The sequence below is a fragment of the Dermochelys coriacea genome, chromosome 2, assembly GCF_009764565.3.
Source record: "Dermochelys coriacea isolate rDerCor1 chromosome 2, rDerCor1.pri.v4, whole genome shotgun sequence".
NCBI lineage: Eukaryota > Metazoa > Chordata > Testudines > Dermochelyidae > Dermochelys > Dermochelys coriacea.
Window position 1 is genome coordinate 267,552,141 of NC_050069.1, and position 19,284 is coordinate 267,571,424.

At 40.1% G+C, this 19,284-nt stretch overlaps 1 protein-coding gene and 1 long non-coding RNA gene across 8 annotated transcripts in view; one reads left to right on the forward strand and one right to left on the reverse strand.

Annotated features, from left to right (window-relative positions):
- Nucleotides 1-19,284, reverse strand: part of SETD2 (SET domain containing 2, histone lysine methyltransferase) — a 143,531-nt gene that overhangs the window by 55,345 nt on the left and 68,902 nt on the right. For 5 of the 7 annotated variants that reach the window (XM_038390574.2, XM_038390571.2, XM_038390575.2 and 2 more), the window contains exons 13-14: nucleotides 8,842-8,890; nucleotides 5,670-5,850 (exon numbers count right to left, since the gene is read on the reverse strand). In XM_038390574.2, the coding sequence (XP_038246502.1) occupies nucleotides 5,670-5,850; nucleotides 8,842-8,890 (230 nt within the window). Of the gene's footprint in view, nucleotides 1-5,669; nucleotides 5,851-8,841; nucleotides 8,891-19,284 lie in introns of those variants that run through there. The other 2 variants (XR_005291173.2, XR_006279530.1) reach the window with 2 other exon arrangements.
- Nucleotides 1,437-2,237, forward strand: LOC122459076. Its single transcript, XR_006279534.1, has 2 exons — nucleotides 1,437-1,636; nucleotides 1,919-2,237. It is a non-coding gene; the product is annotated as an uncharacterized LOC122459076 (long non-coding RNA).

Here is a 19,284-nt window from a genome sequence, read left to right on the forward strand (position 1 = left end):
GAAACACAAAACAGCTGAAGAGATTTTCCAGGGGTAAAAAAGATAGCTTAGGTCAGACACAAAGCATGTGAGATTAAAGATGAAAAGGTGGATATTTTTGAAAGTTATGAGTGTATGAAAACAGGAGGTTAAAAGTGAAAATGCTTTCCAGCCTTAACTTTTGTGGGTTCTACAAAGCATCCAATATATTCATACATACATCAACTTTTTATTCATGCATCCAGTTTGCATATCAAGAACATACTGCTATAAATACTTCAGTTAAGATGCCATTTTGTTTCTTCAGTCCAATTCAAATAATACCTGTGAGTATTTATGTTTATATGAATCTTGTTGGCAGTGAGAACCCAATTTAAAAAATTTAACAAAAATGTCAATATTTTTCTGCACTCGTCCGAAGAACTTACATTAAGAGACAACTCAGACAAAGGAATAAATACCAAAAAAAAGCATGTGATGCAGTAGTGAAGTTAAGCGGGTGTCATAATAGTTCCTCCATTCACTCAAAGGCTCATCTCCTCTAGGAGAATCTCCACTCCAGAGCAGTAGCACGGGCACGGAAGCGTGCCAAGGGCATGCCAGCATATCTCCGAATCTTTCAGAGATCTGAGAACATCTTTGGAGTTCTTTACACCTCTGATGTTATCTGTTTTGCTCACCTCCATTCAGGATGGATAAAAATCAATGATTTTTTTTTATTTAAATAAGATTTTTTTTGATAAAATGCTTTTTGAGGAAAAAACCTATCTAAAGATAGTTTTAATTAAGAAACATTATAGCTCAAAGATCTCTCATCATGGAATAGGGATTATAAATTCTAATTCTATAGTATGAGACAATATATTCATGCAATGTTTAAGAAAAGTTTTGTAAATGAGTTCCAATAGTTCATGGATTAGGGACCCAATTTTATGGGGATGCAGGGGCTTCTTTACAGATTATTTAGGTTAATCCGTCTATCTACCCAATGGGACTCAATGCTCAGTCTAGAAGATACCATCAGAGATGCTTAGTTTTGCAGTTCTCAAACTGTGGATTTGTCTCCAGAGACAACATGCTTGTTAACAGAAAAAAATGATTTTAAATAAATAAATAAATAATATAGAGAGGTGAGAAATAACAGACCTCAAACCTATTGTCCCTCTGCAAATTTGTGTATACAGAGTCAATCCCTACCTCTCTCTAAAAGTGCAAACTTTCAAGAAGTTCAGTGAATAGAAGATTGTTGGGGGCGGAATACATCTGGACAAGGAGACGAAGTCTGGAGATAAATGTGAGAAGGGAGGGACAGGCAGTAGAAACAAAAGTGAAACTGTTTGAGCAGCATATTCTAGAAGTCTTGAGGTCTTTCTGAGTGTAGCCATCACTGATTTGAGATCTACCGTACCATTCTCCCACTAGAAGGGAAAACCTATAATGGCAGCAGGGCATAAGAGAGACCCAGTTTGGAAATATTTTAATGAAGTTTCTCTACCTGTTGGTAAGTCAGGCATGCATGCAAAATGCAAACAGTGCACAAAAGAAATGCAAGGCCTGGTTGCCCGAATGAAACGACATCATGGGAAGTGTTCTTTCTCAGGAGGAAGCTGCATTGAAGATGATGAAAGGAACATGTCTGAACATGCAGGATCTTCAGGTTGGTAAATTTTTTTATTTCATACTTCTTTCTTAAGGACTGCCTGTCTTCCTTCTGGACTACTCTTGAATTCTCATGTTTGAGCACAAAAAATATAGTTGTTACTCTATGGTACTATCATTTTAGATGCAATTGTGCTAAAAAATAAATAGCTGAAATAGGCAGTTCTTCCTTTTACAATTTCACCTTTAAAGTGGTACTGAGTGTCAGCGAATGCAATGAGTAATACTAAAAGAGCAGTATGGTAATAATTAAATAACTACTTGGACTTATTTTGCTTAGGAGAATACATCCTCAACATACAAGATTCTGAAGACTGTTGAAGTGATAATCTCACTTTTAATAGCAGTAGCTTCTTCTGCCGATGTAGAAAATATTTTCTTCCTTTGGACTAATTCATTCCAAACTGAGAAATAGTTTGGGACCTAAAAAAGCAGGAAAGCTTGTTTTTCTTTTCCAGATTATGAACAAATAGAAAAATGAAGGTGAAGACGACTGAGTTAGCTGCAGAAGACAGTTTTTTAAGTTTCTTATGTTGATCTGGCTGACAGTCTATTTAATTTTTGATTTTTTTATTTAAAAAATTAACTATTTTAGTTAACAATTTTAACAAAAAGAAACCTGATTTTAAAAAACTTGAACATTTAACTAAATTAAAAAATTCATATGCTTGTTTTGTTAAAATATTATATATTTGCTGTTGAAGAAAAAAATCCAGAATACATAATGTTGTTGTTTTATTTAAATAAAACAATTTAAATGTCTGTCTGGTGATATTCTCCTCCTATTACAGCATGGCAAGAAAATCCTCAAAATATTAATGATTAACCTGTTGAACTGGAGATAGTTCACCTCACAATGACTTCATAAATATCTGCTTCAATTACCTTTGGTAAATGAAAAACCAAACAATCATTCATTTTTTGATATAGCTGTAAAACTAATCTGAAAAGTTTTCAACATAAATCACTTCAAAAATGTTTGGTGTGTACCTTCTAAAAATGAAACCTACACCTTTGAGTTGTGAAGAGTATGTATTAAGGTTATAACAACCAACAAGAATGCTCTTATGTAGAAATCCATGATTAAATCAAATTTTCCTGACTAGTGATTTATATCAAATCCACCCTGCCTCCACTATAAGGATTTCACACAGTTTTTTGGAACAAAGTACTATCCAAAGTGCCCTAGCTACAGACTGATTGGTCCATATTATGAAAGAGTCAGATTAATGACTATTACGATGCCTCTATGGGCAGCGATCCCCTCATTCTCTAAGCTTCATTTTTGCCATGCTACATTTTGCAAATTTTCCTCTTATACAAAGTCACTGTTTACACAGAGAGGGTGCAGCTGGGAAGAACATGCAAAGAAAGGGCTTCCTGACCTCTAGCACCAGAGACCACTCATGCTCAATCATTTGCTATTCAGTATTTTCTGTTTTTCTAATCTTCCTCTTGCTGTAACAAGAACTTTCCTGCCATGAAGTTTACCTTGTCTCCTGTTTCCTGTGCTTTTTGCCTTTTTAACTCTCTTTATATATGTTAGTAATTCTCCATCTCTACTTATGCCTCCAGTCATTTGTTTGGTTTTTGTTCTGCAAATGGATGTTTTTTGTGGATTTATACTCTAATTTTTATGCTGGCCTTTCAAATGTGCTTAATAGAGAATAACATGAGGACAATGGAATGCTGCGTTATTTGAAAAATGTGACTTTTTTGTAATCAATTATTCTCCCTCAGCTTTTCTGAAGTCCATATAGTAGACCTTGACTGGTTTGGTACTGGCTTTAACAAGGATGTGTGCTGCATTTTAGCTAGTAAGAACAAGAGTTCTGTCTTGACCCCAAGAATCCCACATATTTAAATGTAACATTTATTAACTCCACTGACCTCTGCTGCCTTTCAGCATCTCCAAGTATCGCTTATTCATAATTATTGACTCCTTGTTTTCTGTAAACAGCTCAACCCACTCTGCTTCACTTGCCCAACCCACTCTACCAGTTGTCACGTGTCTCTCCAGTTGCCAACATTGCCTTACACTGAACACGCAATATCTCGGCTCTCTGAGCAGGGGCCATTTTATTTCCTTTAGACTCTCTACGCAATGCCACGCTCACGTTCAGCACTTGAAAAATAACCATACAGATGACACCAGTTGCTAGACTGGGCAGTTTAAGGGTCCATATGAAAACAAAAGGATATTCTGTAGTGTGATTTGACATTGATAATGTACAGATATGGTTCACGCTCAATTCTTGGGACATACTTTTGTCCATTTGTTATATTTAACAGAACTTTTCTCCCTTCAAACATGGTGGTGTTTGCTAATCTTCCAAAAGGAATTTATTACATTAAATGTGGACCATAACTATTAAATTTCAGTAGATTGCCACTCTGTTCCCAACCAACTTTCTGTATGCCAACTTGTCCTCTCATTGGAAGTAAATGCAGTGGCAGACATCGAGTTGTATTAACGACATCAGAATAATGAAAGTGTGCATGTATTCTGACTTTAAAGTTGCAAGCAGTTTAATGGCAGGCAGAGAGGAGTGGTTGGACCACAGGACTAGGAGCCAGAAGGTTCTCAAGTTCTAATCCTAACTTCCTGCATGGTCTGTGACAAGTCCCTCTTGAACTGAGGGTTGATGCTCACGCACCAGATCTGAGTTCAATACCTAGTTATGTCAGACTTGCTGTGAGATCTTGGCCAAGTCACAACCTCTGTTTCCCTTAGTTTTCAATCTGAAAAATGGGGATACTACCTCTTTTCCTCCCATCCTTTGTCCATCTTGTCTATTTAGATTGTGAACTCCTTTGGGCAGGGACTGTCTCTTGCTCTGTATATGTACTGCACCTAAGACAATGGACCCAGGATCTTGGTTAGGGCCTCTTGCTGCAATGTAATACAAACCAAATGAAATCACCTCTGAATTGTTTTCGTGCATTGTCAATTTCACTGTTTCCCATATGTAGTTAGCCAGTTCTCCCCTTTGTCTAGATGTTTCACACAAAGTATTTCTAAAATAGATAGTTTGATTAAAAAACCACAAAAATGTGCAAAGGGTCTCAGGGGTAGGTATAGTAACTGAAGCTACTTTAAACTAATTAAAAAAATTAATTAGATTTCAAGGTGAGGGCATCTCTAACCTTTTATTTTTAAAGTTTGGCTATATGTAATATGAAGATACTGCTTACCTACCTCATAGGATATTTTTTGAAGGGCTAATTAGATAATCATCTGGAAAGAACTTTGAAGATGAGAAGTGTGATACTAGTAGTATGCAAGACAGGAATAGCAGCACTTCACTAACCTCTCACAAGCTGGAGAAACACAGCTGCCTGGTGATGAGACTATTTCCTTGGGTGATTTTTTGCTGGATAGCCACTGGATAATTTCCATTTTTATACATAAAAAGGTGCTTTTGATGATTTTTTATTTATCCAGGGAAGTTATTTCATTTTTGGCTTTGTATTTTTATTATCTGCAGTGTGCAGATGGGCCCTAGTGCAACGTAATTTAAAATTAAATACAGTATCTCCTGGGTAGGCTAAGGGGAAATCTTCAGAGTCCAGTTTGGGACCCTCTGACTTACCCTTTAAACCATCCCACTTTCACGGTAATTTTTGAACGAGGACTGGATACAGCTTCCATCAGCAAAACACCATCAGCATAATTCATTCCCAAGCAGCACTGAAGAGTTGATGGGAGGTGCTAAGGGTATTTGCAATGGTCTGGTCAGCTCTTCTCAGTTGTAGCCACACAACTCCAAGCAAAGTGGACTACATTTGAAGCAGTCATCTAAGATGAAAGACTTGCTTCCACATCCATTACCAATAACCACACAACGTATTCATTTAATAGAAAATTTCCTCTTTCCTATTTATTTTCAGAAGGTCACAATCATCATCTTTGGCAACTTTATTTTGAAAAGGCTAAATACAATCAACTTTCCCCTGCTGGACTGACACAGGATCATCAGAACCCTCAGCATCAGCGTCCCTGACGGAAGCGGTACAGTAAGACAACTTGCCTGTCATCCTGCCTCTTGGTTCCTCGCTCATAGGCCGAAGATGGTGGGGACAACGACTCTCTCCGTTTCTTCTTCTCTTTACTCTGGCTCTGCCTCTCAGGGTCTCTCTCTCTGCTCTGGTTTGGATTCTTTGGGGTAGCAGTTTGGTCCCTATGACCAACTGCATCCCTCCCACGATCTCCTGTTAAGCAAGATGGATAAAAGGAAGTAGTCTTTACATTTCAGTAGGTTTCTGCTTTCACCTTTGCTGGCTGTTGTAGTAGGTGTATTTTTTGGTCCATTCACTCAAATGAAATGCAGGATGCCCTATATTAGCATTACACTATAGTTATGGCTGAGGCAACACTTTCTTTTTAACCCCCTATTTTTAGTGACTTCTCTCTTATGTCTTATTAGACTTGAAAAGCATCTGGCCAAGAACTCTAGGAGTTTTTAACACAGGGAAGCATGCAATGTGTGGGGTAAAACTTGAATTTTGTCTCCAGATAACGAGCCTAGGTGACAAAGTGCACTGGCGGAGCGTGCCTTTGTATTAATCACTAGGTACCTGTTTTGATACTACGGCCTCTTTCATATACAGTTTGAACATAATTGCTTCCGTAAAACCCTTTTAAATAAGAAACAGGTCCCAATCAGTATTTAGACATGTTGACACAACACAATATAGTCCTTCAACTTTTTGGCACTCTATAGCTCTTACAATACTGTCATTTTTCACAATGGATTTGTGCACCCTGAGTTTACAGCACTGACAAGTTATTATAGCTATCAAGGAACTGTCACATTAATGATAAGACACTTGCAGTGAGACAGTTCATGATATTTTGCACTGTTATCAGTGATTCTTCAATAGTGCTCTCCAGAGCATACGCTGGCTGCCTGCAAAACAGCGTCACACTAATGAAGCATCTGTCAGTCTGCAAGGAGTGATGCCTTCTGCTAACTGTACGCACAGTCTAGGATGCTTTTCATAATGGTCAGAGGTTTTTTCAGACCAACTACCCCCACGCCCAACACTTGTATCTTGATTCCTGTCTTAGTCAAGGGTGGGTCTTTTGGGGGTGGGTGGGGAAAGGGAAATGAAGCACAAAATTACAGAGGTACCGAACAGGCAGAAGGAAAGAACTGCCAAGTAACCTGGAGAGTAAGGACTGCAGGAAACAGGGACATTTGGCTCCATAAAAGAAGAGCCTCCTAAAAGTTGTGAAGAGAAATCGTTTTATAGAATCAGAATTTAAGACCACTGAAGCCCATCCGGTAATTTCTACACCTAGCCCACAACTTCTCTCTGAGCTATGAATAAACGGCATGGATTAAGTGCAGATTTACACTTTACAAAGAGCAGATTTTATAATTATCACATTAGGAGAATTTCTTTAACAGTGTCCTATTTCATTTTTCCTCTTTAATAGTGTCTTAATATTAATGTCTCCTGTATGGATACCAGATGGAAAAGCACAGACAGGGGAAAGAAAAGTGGAGAAGATGCTCTAAGAGAGGACCTTGATTTTAAAAAATGGCCCACATTTTGAAAGCCACAGCATTATACCACAAGAGAACTCTGAAGTGAATGTATTATCACGGTATGAGTGCACACATAACTTATCACTGTGCTGTACTGTATTAATAGCTAATTCCTTGAGTGCTCATATCTGAGTCATTGCAAAGCTGAAAATTTGCAAGGACTTGGTTGTGCAAATGTCTAATACATCCAACACATCTCAAAAATACCATTAATTCTTCAGGGTGCATCTGAGTATTTTCTAAGAGAAAAACTACCCTTTGGCAATGTCGCTAGCACAATTCAATTAATTTGTCAAAGGTCACCCAATCAATGTAAATTGTAGCATGAACTGCTGTTTGTGAAGAGCAGTGGAGTCGCTCTTTCTGCAGTGCTCGAGAATAACCTCTTTAGCTCCAATCTTTTTTAAGTCAGGAAAAAAGGAACAACTCAGGCTCTTAATCCCTGCAAACGGGCAACATGGAATCATAGAATATCAGGGTTGGAAGGAACCTCAGGTCGTCATCTAGTTCAACCCCTTGCTCAAAGCCGGACCAATCCCCAACTAAACATAAGGTGCCCAGAGCATACAAGTCACTTCCCACACACGCCCCCATGTCACGTAGCACTAGATGTAATTTAACATCTTATTTTAATTGATTTTGTTCTTGTGGGGTTGTGCATAGATAAAAAGTAACAAACACTACACACCAGTTTTGAGTTCTCCCTCTCCTCGTGGAACAGTGAGTAACAGGTGCAAACACAGTCTGAGCTAAAGTTACAAATAAGTGACCTGGTGAGACAGAACACAATTGCAACCCAAGGGTACAAACGGCTTCTGTTTCATGTTTATATCGAACTCCAGTATGTATGGAGATCCTTGGACCCAAGTACAAAAGAGCTACTGATATGTAAACTGAGCTTGGAAACAATGTTCTAATCTTGCCTTTTACCAGGCTATGGTATCATTCTCAAAGTTGGTTTAAACGCTTTTTGGGCCCACTCACATTGGTCTGCTGAAAAGTGGTTTTAAACTGGTTCAGCACACAAGACTTGAGATCTGGTGAGTACAACACCTGAAGCTAGGGACCCACAAGAGGAAGATATTCAGTTAACGGGAGGTGCACTGTATGGAGTTCAAGACCAACAGGCACAAAGAGAAACCTCCGAGTTTAAAGCCCCATCTGTCCAGGTACCGAAAAGCCTCTGTACATCCCACTCTGAATTTCCTTACTGTGATCAGATTACATACGAGCTGTAGAGAGGAACGCTGGCCTCATGGTTAAGACACTGGGCTGGGATTCAAGAGATCTGGGTTCAATTCTTAGCTCTACAATAGACTGTGTGACTTTGAGCAAGTCATTTACTCTCTGTGCGGCAGTTCTCTATCTGTAAAATGAAAATAGTAATATTTCCTTTCTCCCAACGTTCGCCTAGATTGTAAACGGTTTAAGACAGAAAGCGTCTTGGACAATGTGTACGTATAGCACCAACCCCAAGGGATCCCTTAGGCTCCACTGTAACACATAATAAAGTGATTTTGTGTGTGTGCGCACGCACGCGCATGCAACCTCTCTTATAAGCATTTAACTTTAGAGACAGAAAAATCAACCCTCTCTGGAGGAAATTACAGTTTCAGCTGCTACTTGAAAGGTATCCTTGACTACCTACCACTATTCTCCTTTTCTGCTTGACTCTTCTTCGGGATTCGATACACCTCCTGCAAAGCAAGCCAGAAAAATAATCAGATTTTCACGTGGACATTGAGACTACTGCGTATATAACTGTGGGGTGGGAAGGGTCAAGCAAGTCCCACAACTTTGTGAACAATAGAATAAAAAGGTCCAGGACTCAAAATGCAGATATAGTTCTAAAAACATGGCATTGTGGTGGGTCCCATTTTATTTTCTCTAAATAACTTGTATATCAAATCTGTTCGGTTTACACAACCATACCAAGTGCTATAGTCACTCTCTGTCAGCAATCCAAGTATGTCAGCAGAGGATTCAAGCCAGCAGGATCTAAAGTTGCCATCTTTCCTGTTTACTATAAATATATGAAGTTGGAGATGTACTGAAATAAAAATTAAAGGTTGCCTTTTCTAAGGGTAAATCAACCTCTGACCTGAATTAGGTCATACACTGGAGAGCTTACAGTGCCACAGTTGTATCAATGCAGCTGCTCCGCTGTAAGCTCTCTCATGTAGCCACTCTAAGGGCTTGTCTACACTGGCACTTTACAAAGCTGCAGCTTTCTCACTCAGGGGTGTGAAAACACCCCTGAGGGAAGCAAGTTTCGGTGCTGTAAAGCGTCAGTGTAGACAGTGCACCAGCGCTGGGAGCTCCACTCCCTGAGCTGGGAGCTATGCCCCTTGTGGAGGTGGGTTTTTTTTTTTTTTTTTGTTCGTTTTTGTTTTTTTAAGAGCACTGGGAGACCTTTCACAGCCACATTTAAGTGTAGACTAGCCCTAAGCGGACAGGAGAGAACTCTCCTTTCGACTTAATTAATCCACTCCCAACGAGGGGTGATACCTATGTTGGCAGGAGAGGTCACATATGATGTGATTGACCAGGCCAAGACAAGCATTCGAGCTAAGCAGAGCTCTTCTTCAAGTCTGAGGGCTTGTCTACACTTACATTTTATAGCACCCTAACATACTTCCTCAGGGGTGTGAAAAATCACCCCCGAGCGCAGCAAGTCTGAGCACTTTAAAGCGCTAGTGTAGACAGGCTCCGAGCACTGGGAGCATGGAGGTGGATTACCAGGAGCACTGGGAGAGCTCGCGACCACACTTGCACTTCAAAGCGCTGCTGTGGGAGCATTCCCGCGGCAGCTCTTTGAAGTTTCCAGTGTAGACATACCCTGAGAAAGGCAATCACAGAGTGTGTCAGCTAAATACAATGTGGAACAGATTGGGAAGCATAAGAGTTAGCTTGTTGCAAGGGACCATTCAAAATGAAGTGACCCATTAACACCTCTGCAGTCACAGGACAAGGGTTAGCCATGTCTACACCAGAAAACTTAGGGTCTGCACTTGCAGAGTTTTTGCACTGTAAATTTCACTGGTGATAGGGAACCAAAGTAAAACACAGGTTTGTGTACTCAATTCCTCAGGTTTCAGAGAGTGTTTACATTTGCAGCACTTCCATCCCGGATGAGAGCAGCACTCTAGGGCAGCTATCCCACAGTGCATCTCTCTCCATTGTGATGTGGGTCTTGTGGGAAGGGTGGGGGGGGGGATGGCAGGGCATGCTGGGTCCCTGCACAGCCTCCTCTCCCCAAACACTGATCAGCTCCACTAGCTCAGCATTGCTCCAAGCAGGGGATAGTTTGCTTCGTGGAGCAGGCATGGTCACCTGGCCAGATGACAGGTGAGCACTTGCCAAGAAAACAGGAAGGGGAGTTTCAAAGTTCCCGGAGCTTTATGGGGAGAGGGGTGGATGTCTGTTTACCTGGCATCAGAGCTGCTGGCCAGAGTGGTCACCTAGGCACTGTGGGATATCCTCAGGAAGCTAAAAACTGTGTAAACAGGAAGAACATGTCTTCACTTGCACATCACCGCAAAAGCATCACCGGTAAGAGTTGTACGCCTCTCATGGAGGTGGTTTTCTTTTTGCGGTGAAACTTCTGAATCAATGGCAGAGCGATCTGCTGTCAATTTAGTGGGTCTTCACTAGACCCGTTAAATGGACCGATGCATTGATCGCCAATCGTCAATCCCCCGGTAAGCGTAGACAAGCCCGTATATAGCACTAGGCCTCTTGTGGAAGTATATTACCTATGCCGATGGAAGAACCCCTTCCATCAGTGCAGGCAGCATCTACACTGAAGCGCTACAATAGCATACCTGTCCTGCTGTAGCATTTTAAGTGTCGACAAGCCCCCAGACTTGAAGAGCTGTGTGTAACTTGAAAGATTTTCTCCGTCTCTTCCACTAACACAAGTTGGTCCAATAAAAGACATTGGCCAGGTCTACGCTACAGACTTATATTGATATAACGGTTGCTCAGGGATGTGAAAAATCCACACCCCTGAGCGACGTAGTTATACTGACATAGTGCTGTGTACATGGGGGACTATGTCAACAGGAGAGCTTCTCCCATCGGTATAGCCACCGTCTCTCGGGGAGGTGGATTAAACACTCTGACAGGAGAAGCTCTCCCATCGGGATAGTAGCACCTTAACTAAAGGCTGCAGCTGCACTGCTGTACATGAAGACAAGCCCATTACCTCACCCATCTTGTGTCTCTCATTTTATTGTCAGTAAGCATACCCCTGCAATTGGAATTGAAGTGAAGTACAATGGATTATGCAGAAGCCAGTACAAATTCCAGTTCACTCTTCAGTAAGTGCATTGGCTCTAGAGGGCTAACAGCTAGAATACTCATCAGGAAAGCATTCCTATGTAGAAAGGGTGCTTAAGCAAATGCTTAAGTGTCTTCCTGGGCCCCAGAACCATGTTTGTGAAACTGGGACTGAACTTGTTTATCTGACCTTCTCATAGCAAACAGGTTCAGCACATCCGTACAGTAGGATTTTCCAGGGAAAAATGCATCAACTGTGCATGGTCATACCTTTCACGTTACACAATTGTGGTTCAATCAGCCCACTCCAGGAAAATATAGGCAGCTATCCCACATGGTCTCAGCTGCTGGAACAAAGCTCATGGGTGTTTCTCAAAAGACATTTTAGGATCTGGGATTTTGTATGCCGTGCCCAGAAGCTAACAGCCTCATTGGACATAGTGAAGAAAAGAAACCTGCTTCATGATTTAGGCGGCTATACTTTCAAGCATTAACGTCTCAAAGCTGGATTGCCTAGCATTGAGCAAGGTGGAAATGCTAACATGTAACCCCACCTGTAGAAGGTGATCTCTCTGTATTGCTGACCTGACCTATGAGATGACACTGTGGGTCAAGCCTGGCTTTACCCCCACTGGCAGAATAATAGTGTGACCAGCTACTGCGAAAGAAATTTCATGAGGAAATTGGATGACTAAGCAAACTCTCAGCATTGTCTTTGCATGGAGTTAGCCCCAATGCTTGAATAAGACTATGCACCGGGTGAAGAGAACTGATTCGCACTGTGGAGGTTGGCTACCAACACTCACTACTGTTCCTTGACCTACACGTAGAGCGCAGGGAACTCATCAGCAGTCAGCACTGTTTAATTGTTCACACTTCTACCACAGAGACAAGGTGGGTGAAGTAATAGCTTTTACTGGACCAACTTCGGTGGGTGAGAGAGACAAGCTTTCGCAGAGCTCTTCTTAAGGTCTGGGAAACTTACTCAGAATGTCACAGCTAAAGACAAGGTGGAACAGATTCCTCAGCATTAGTATTACTAATAAATACTGCAGACCTGAAGAAGAGCTCTGTGAAAGGTCGAAAGCTTGTCTCACTCACCCACCGAAATTGGTCCAATAAAAGATATTACTTCACTCACCAGACCTGCTGACAGCAATTCCGGGCCCCAGGGCAGAACAGTCTATGCCCCACCCCCAGAAAGGGATGGCTGAGGTTTACGACACTACTTTTTACACATTAGAACTCACTATACGTAAGTTGTGGCGTTGCTTGATCGTCAATTTTTTTCCCCGTTACAGCACCAATATTAAACAAATTGTGAGCCTAAATACAAGATGTAGAATTTGTTATTTTGAATTATATATTTAAATTAAATAAATACATTATGGAATGAAATTAATTAATATATAAAACATTTAAAGAAACACAAAGTAAGAAAACACCTAAAGTATCAAGTAGGCTAATTAAACACCTAATCGTGATTCATGTGTTATCTAAAGACAAGGAAAAAACTGATATACAAGATGTAACTGAATATGACAAACAAAGTTAAAATATACAATACAATACTTGTGCAGCTGGTGCTGTGGGACATCAACACCCAGAGCAATGAGGAGATGGCAGGCATGGTGCGCCACATCTACCGGGAGATCTCCAGGGAGGTGGCCAGGGGCAAAGGCAGAGGGAAAACCCGTGCCTCGTTCTCTGGCTGAGCAGTGGAGGTGGCCCCTTATCCTGCTCTCATAATAGTGGCTTGTCAGCCATTGCTAGCTACAGCGAAGCGGGGGCTGGCCCCACCTGCCTCTCGGCAAAACTAGGGCAGCTCAGTTGGGTGGCTGAATTTGCTGGTTTGTGTCTGGCAAGGAGCTGCATCCCGGGGGGGAGGAAATCTGGTAGCGCAGAGGGAGCTTGTTCCTCTTTCAAGTCTCCCTGTCCTCAGCCCTGAAGCCAGAGAGCCGGCATCGCAGGCACAGCAGCTCCCGAGCTACCAGAGGAGGCAGCAGGCTCCGCGGTCCCCAGGCGGCTGTTGCTAATGCTCTGCCAGACCAGCAGGGTGCAGCAGCGCTCTGAAAAACTGTTTCTGGCACAATGAGGGAAGGCACTCTGTACAGAGCGACAGCAAACGGATTTCTTTTTTTTTTTAATCGCAATTTTTATTAAAAAATACGTATCTATCCCATCAGCCTTTTAAATCACTGGGCCCCTGACCCCCCTCCTGTCCCCATGCCTGTCACTCACCGCATCTCTCTAATATCCTGGGACCCACACGACTACTACAACACTGCATACTTCTACCACAGTAAGTCTCATCGTCTTGCTTGATGATGCTTGCAAATGTCCCTGAGATAATGGAGGGTTTTGAATACCTTGAGGGACATGTCCCCATTGCTCTAGAGGTATTGAAGCAGCTCACTTTCCCCTACATAAGGAGTTACCATGGGTAAAGTGACATTTTTGCCATATTTTTGACTACTACCACATTAAGACGAAAATGAATGAGGATTTCGTAGTGAAGGTACTGGGAAAGGAGAACATTTCTTGCTTTTACTTTACTGTGCACTGAATACCTGCTTTGAAAATTAAAATGCATTCATTTTCTTATCACAATATTATTCTGTGGCAAAACTTGCTTGTCTTTGGTATTTCTAACACAGGTGACGTTAGCCACCTTGTTTTGGTAATTTCTTTAGCACCGATCTTGTCAGAATATCTTTATATAGCAGAAGGATAGTCCTGTGTTTAGGGCACCAGGCTGAGGCTTGGGAGACCAAATTTCAATTCTCTGCTCTGCCACAAACTTCTTCTATGATCTTGAGAAAGTCAGTGTTTCTGGGCCTTAGTTCCCCGTCTGTATAATGGTGATTGTAGCACTTTCCTATCTTACAGGGTGTGTATGAGGCTAAATCCATTAGAGATTGTGAGATGCTCAAATATTATGGCAATGGGGGCCAAAAGTACCTAAGATAGGAGTGTGTTGCAAACACCAATACAACTCTTGAGACAACATTTGGCGGCTGCTGCCTCATTAAAAGGAGTGCAAAATCTATGGGATCCTACCATAATCAGTTTTTAAATTCAGGGACTACATGGTCTAGTGCAGCGGTTCGCAACCAGGGGTATGTGTACCCCTGGAGGTACAAAGAGGTCTTCCAGGGGGTACATCAACTCATCTAAATATTTGCCTAGTTTTACAATAGGCTACATGAAAAGTGAAGTCAATACAAACTAAAATTTCATACGACTTGTTAACACAGCTCTATATACTGAAATACACTGAAATGTACGTACTTTATATTTATATGCCAATTGATTTATTTTATAATTATATGGTAAAAATGAGAAAGTCAGCAATTTTTCAGTAATAGTGTGCTGGGACACTTCTATATTTTTGTGTCTGATTTTGTAAGCAAGTAGTTTAAGTGAGATGAAACCTGGGGGTACGCAAGACAAATCAGATTCCTGAAAGGAATACAGTAGTATGGAAAGTCTGACAGCCACTGGCTTAGTGCATCCAGTACCATTGGGTGCTCAGGTCAGTTTCAACTGCTGTGTGATAATTAGTTAGCCATTCTACAGCACTTTCCATTAGGGGTATGAACACTGGTACTATTATTGATAAGTGTGTAATTTTTTTAAAAGCAAAAACAGACCCTACATATTTTCATTATTTTAAGGGTAGTTCAAGTTTCAAACTTAATTATCCAACGGATTCTTGAAACTAAAACAGTCAAAAAACTCCATCTTATTTACCTTTTATAATTCTCCTTGCTACTTTAACTATTTACCCAACACCTGTTTAGTAAGGAGTTCATTGCTTACACAGAGCCTCTCACCTGCAGCCATTTTACCAGGGTTTGTGAACTTATCAGATCTCAAGCTAATCAGGACTGGGCATGGCCAGTACTTGGATATGAGTGCCACAGGAAGTAAGGCTAAGGATTCATGCTTCTCTGAGGCATGAACCAATGTTACAGCATAGCATTAAGGGTTTTGTGTTGGTGGATGTGTCGCCTCTCAGATGAGACATAAAACAGAGGTCCACTTGTGGTCATTAAAAATCCCAGGGCATTTTTTACCATGGTAGATGTGTTAGACCTCTGATTCTAACCAAATTCCATCTCATGTAATTACAATTTATATGCATACAATTTTCCCTGTTCCAGATGACTTGGTATTTTTCTTCACTTCCTGGCCTATGCTATTGTTTGGTGTTCTTTGTATGCTATAACTTGATTCCATATCCAGAGCTGGTTTCATTGGTAGGTGAAGTGAAACCAATATCCCTTATCTACTTCAGAGATGTCGAGGTTAATGTCTGTAAAGTATTTTTGAGGTCTCTGAATTAAAAGGTGCTACAGCACTGCAGAGTATTATTAAAGGTGCTATGTAATTATTTCCTTCATACTTTGCACTTGACAAACTCTGTACAAATGATTATTAAAATAAATCACTCTCTTTCTCTGAGGCTCCAGTCAAATCCTAAGTGCATTTATGACCTCCCGCAATAACATCCACAACACCACTTTGTTTGTAATGTTAAATGAAGACATTGCTGCAGGAACAAAGGGGAGAAAGCCAGTTTAGGAGAGAGAACTCGGAACAAACTGATTTTGTGCGCGCATTTTACTCATCTGGAATATAAATTACACACGTGCAAATTTCTTAATTTTAAATTTTTTAGGGCACGGATTGTCTATCTAATGTGGATAATGTATAGTGCATTTTTGGTATCAACAGGATGGTCCGTGAAACACATGTTATGTCTAGCACTACTTTCATCATTATCTTAGAAGATTTCCAATGAGTATGTCACAGTTATATCTAGGTCCCAGAGCAGTTAATGTAATAATAGGAACCTTTCTATGTTTGAAATGTCTATGTTAAAATGCTAAAATGTCTATGTATTTTCTTTTCTATGAACTAGATCTGTGCATTATATTTTGGGGTCTCAGCTTGTAAACATGTACACACATTTAGTTTTACTCACATGAGTAATTAAGGTTAATGGGACTACTTATGTGATTAAAGTTAAGCACATGAGTAAGTGTTGGCAGGGTTAGAGCTTTAGATTGCAATTGTGATTAGTGACCTACATGTTCTTCTCAAGTGCCTCTGGATATGTTTAGTAATAATTATTTAAATGAAATGTTAACCAATGGTATAGAATTATGGATTGTGAAACACCTTTCATAAACACCAATGTTTTAAACTGTATACTATTTAAATTTAAATATATTTGTTCTTATTGCACTCATTACTTGTAACAGAATATGCATTTCATGATAATGATCCTATAATATGTGTAACAACTTGCATATGATGAGTCACTTTGTGGTGCTACATTCTGGATCAGTGATGTTTTCTTTATAATTTTCTCCTGTTATTTTAGTTTCAACTCAGACCAAGACCCTGCTGCTACTTACAGGACTAACTGGAATAGCTAAGGGAGAGCTTCTCCAATCCATGCCTTTCCCAGACCGATTAAAGTTAATTAACAAGAATAGAAACTAATTTAATACTCTGTGGAAGTGGAATATGTGATGAGCTAGCCATTTTCTGGCTGTGTAATACTGAAAGTCAGGTGAAAAGATACAATAGCATTACATATTGGGAAAGAAAACTGACCTATTGGAAAGTAACAGAGGCAGACTGTTATGGGAGATGCTGCCATAAAGTGTGAGGGTTATAAATGTAGGCCAATTCAGAGTATTCTTAAGCAACTGTACCCCTCTATTAAAAATGCCTCCATAAAACATGTCCTCTTTCAGATCCACAAATGCTAAGTCATGTCAGTAAATGGTGGTCACCACCACATCATTCAAAAGAGACTAGGTTAGCATAATCTGCTGCGACCCCATATTGCTTTATATTTGATTTTTGTTTACTTAGGGCTAGATTCTGCTAATGAATCTACACAAAAACCCAGCTGGATCCTCATTAAAGTCAACAGAACTTTGCACAGCACAATGGTCCTTACCCTGAACCTGTCAGCTCCTCTGAACAGGTCTTTCCAGTGGGTGTTGTACCGACACTGAGTGTACTGTCAGTGTTTCAGTAATCATGTCCCAGACAAAATGCTGCACTATTTTCAACACAGTATTAACGAAAACCTTTTGATTCCAAAGGCAGGGAAGACTAAACTGATGGCTAATAATGTGATGTCTACACAAAAAAATATGAAGAGGCTTTTCTGCCACTGTGATTGAGTGCTGGCAGTTTCTTTTGTATATTTCTATAACTCAGCTGCACTTAAACATTAAAAAAGTTAATCTCTGCTTAACCTCTGCATTCAAAATCTCAATTTAAAAAATTAAACTGATTTAGAAAGTTCAATACAAAACTTAATTTAAAAGGAGGCTGCAATACTCAGCTCGGCAATCTAAGAGTTCAGAGAATAAGTGCTTGTCACCATGAATAAAAATAAGTTCATATTCTTCTAAAGGTTTAAACATTTCATTATTCATTTCCCTGTTTAGAGCTGGGTGCAGTCATCTTGCTCAAAAGTGATGTCATTTGAGATGCCGTCACCGAGTGTCTGAATGAACAGATTAACCTAGCTTCCAACCTACTTTAATGGGTTAGGGTCAGAAGTAAAACTAATGAATACTTCAACAAAATATTTATTTTAAAATAGTAGATATCAAAGTTTTTATTATTTAAAGCTGGTTGGAAATTGATTTACAGCCTTTTCCACTGGGCTTCCCAGTGTCACGAAATGACATCACTTTTGGCAAGGTGTTTACCTCCAGCACTAGACTTAGAAAACCCAAAAGCCACTAAAAACAACATTTTGCAATTTTATTGATGGGGAGAAAATACTTTTTGTCCTACTCGGCCATGTGCACAAATTTCCTTTCAATTAGTTAAATCAATGTTTAAGAAATCCTAAAGAAAAACAACTCACTCTGCTTAAAGTGAAATCTTGCAGTACAGTAGTGCAAAGAGTAACTACCGGATAACTAAGCAAGTACTGTTACAGGTCCAAAAACGCAGAGTGTGTTTCAGATAGTTTTAGTTGTTTGGTTTGGTTTTAGTGTTAGCCTCTTTTGTAGAGGGGAAAAATAATCTTTATTTTTGCTTTTAAACAGAATTTATAACTGTACTTGAAACAAGAAAAGGAGTACTTGTGGCACCTTAGAGACTAACAAATTTATTAGAGCATAAGCTTTCGTGAGCTTTAGCTCACGAAAGCTTATGCTCTAATAAATTTGTTAGTCTCTAAGGTGCCACAAGTACTCCTTTTCTTTTTGCGAATACAGACTAACACGGCTGCTACTCTGAAACCAGTGCTTGAAACAGTAATTTCAAATATTTTTTGCTGAGTTTTACATACTGATTTATTGGCTTTGATACAATTTTTGACGTATGAATCCTATATAAAATGTTCCCATTTGAATTGTGAATGGCGAAAAAACAAATGTTTTGTTTTAAGTATTTTTGCTTGAATTAGAATAAGATTTCATTTTGCAAGATATTAAGATTCAAGGTAGGCTAGTTGTGGGACTCTGGATATATTTTAAGTCTTAGGCCTTGTCTACACTAGGAAATTAGGTTGGTATAACTACATAGCTTACGGATGTGACAAATCCACATTCCAGAGCACTGCAGTTAAATCAACCTAGTCCCCAGTGTAGACGGCTCAAGTTAGCACACCCAACTTTCTCCACTTGAGCTAGATGCTTGCGTGAGGCCAGATCTACGCTACAGGCTTATGTTGGTATAACTATGTCACTCTGGGGTGTGAAAAATCCACACCTCTGAGCAACCTAGTTATACTGACCTAATCCGTGATGTAGATAGTGCTATG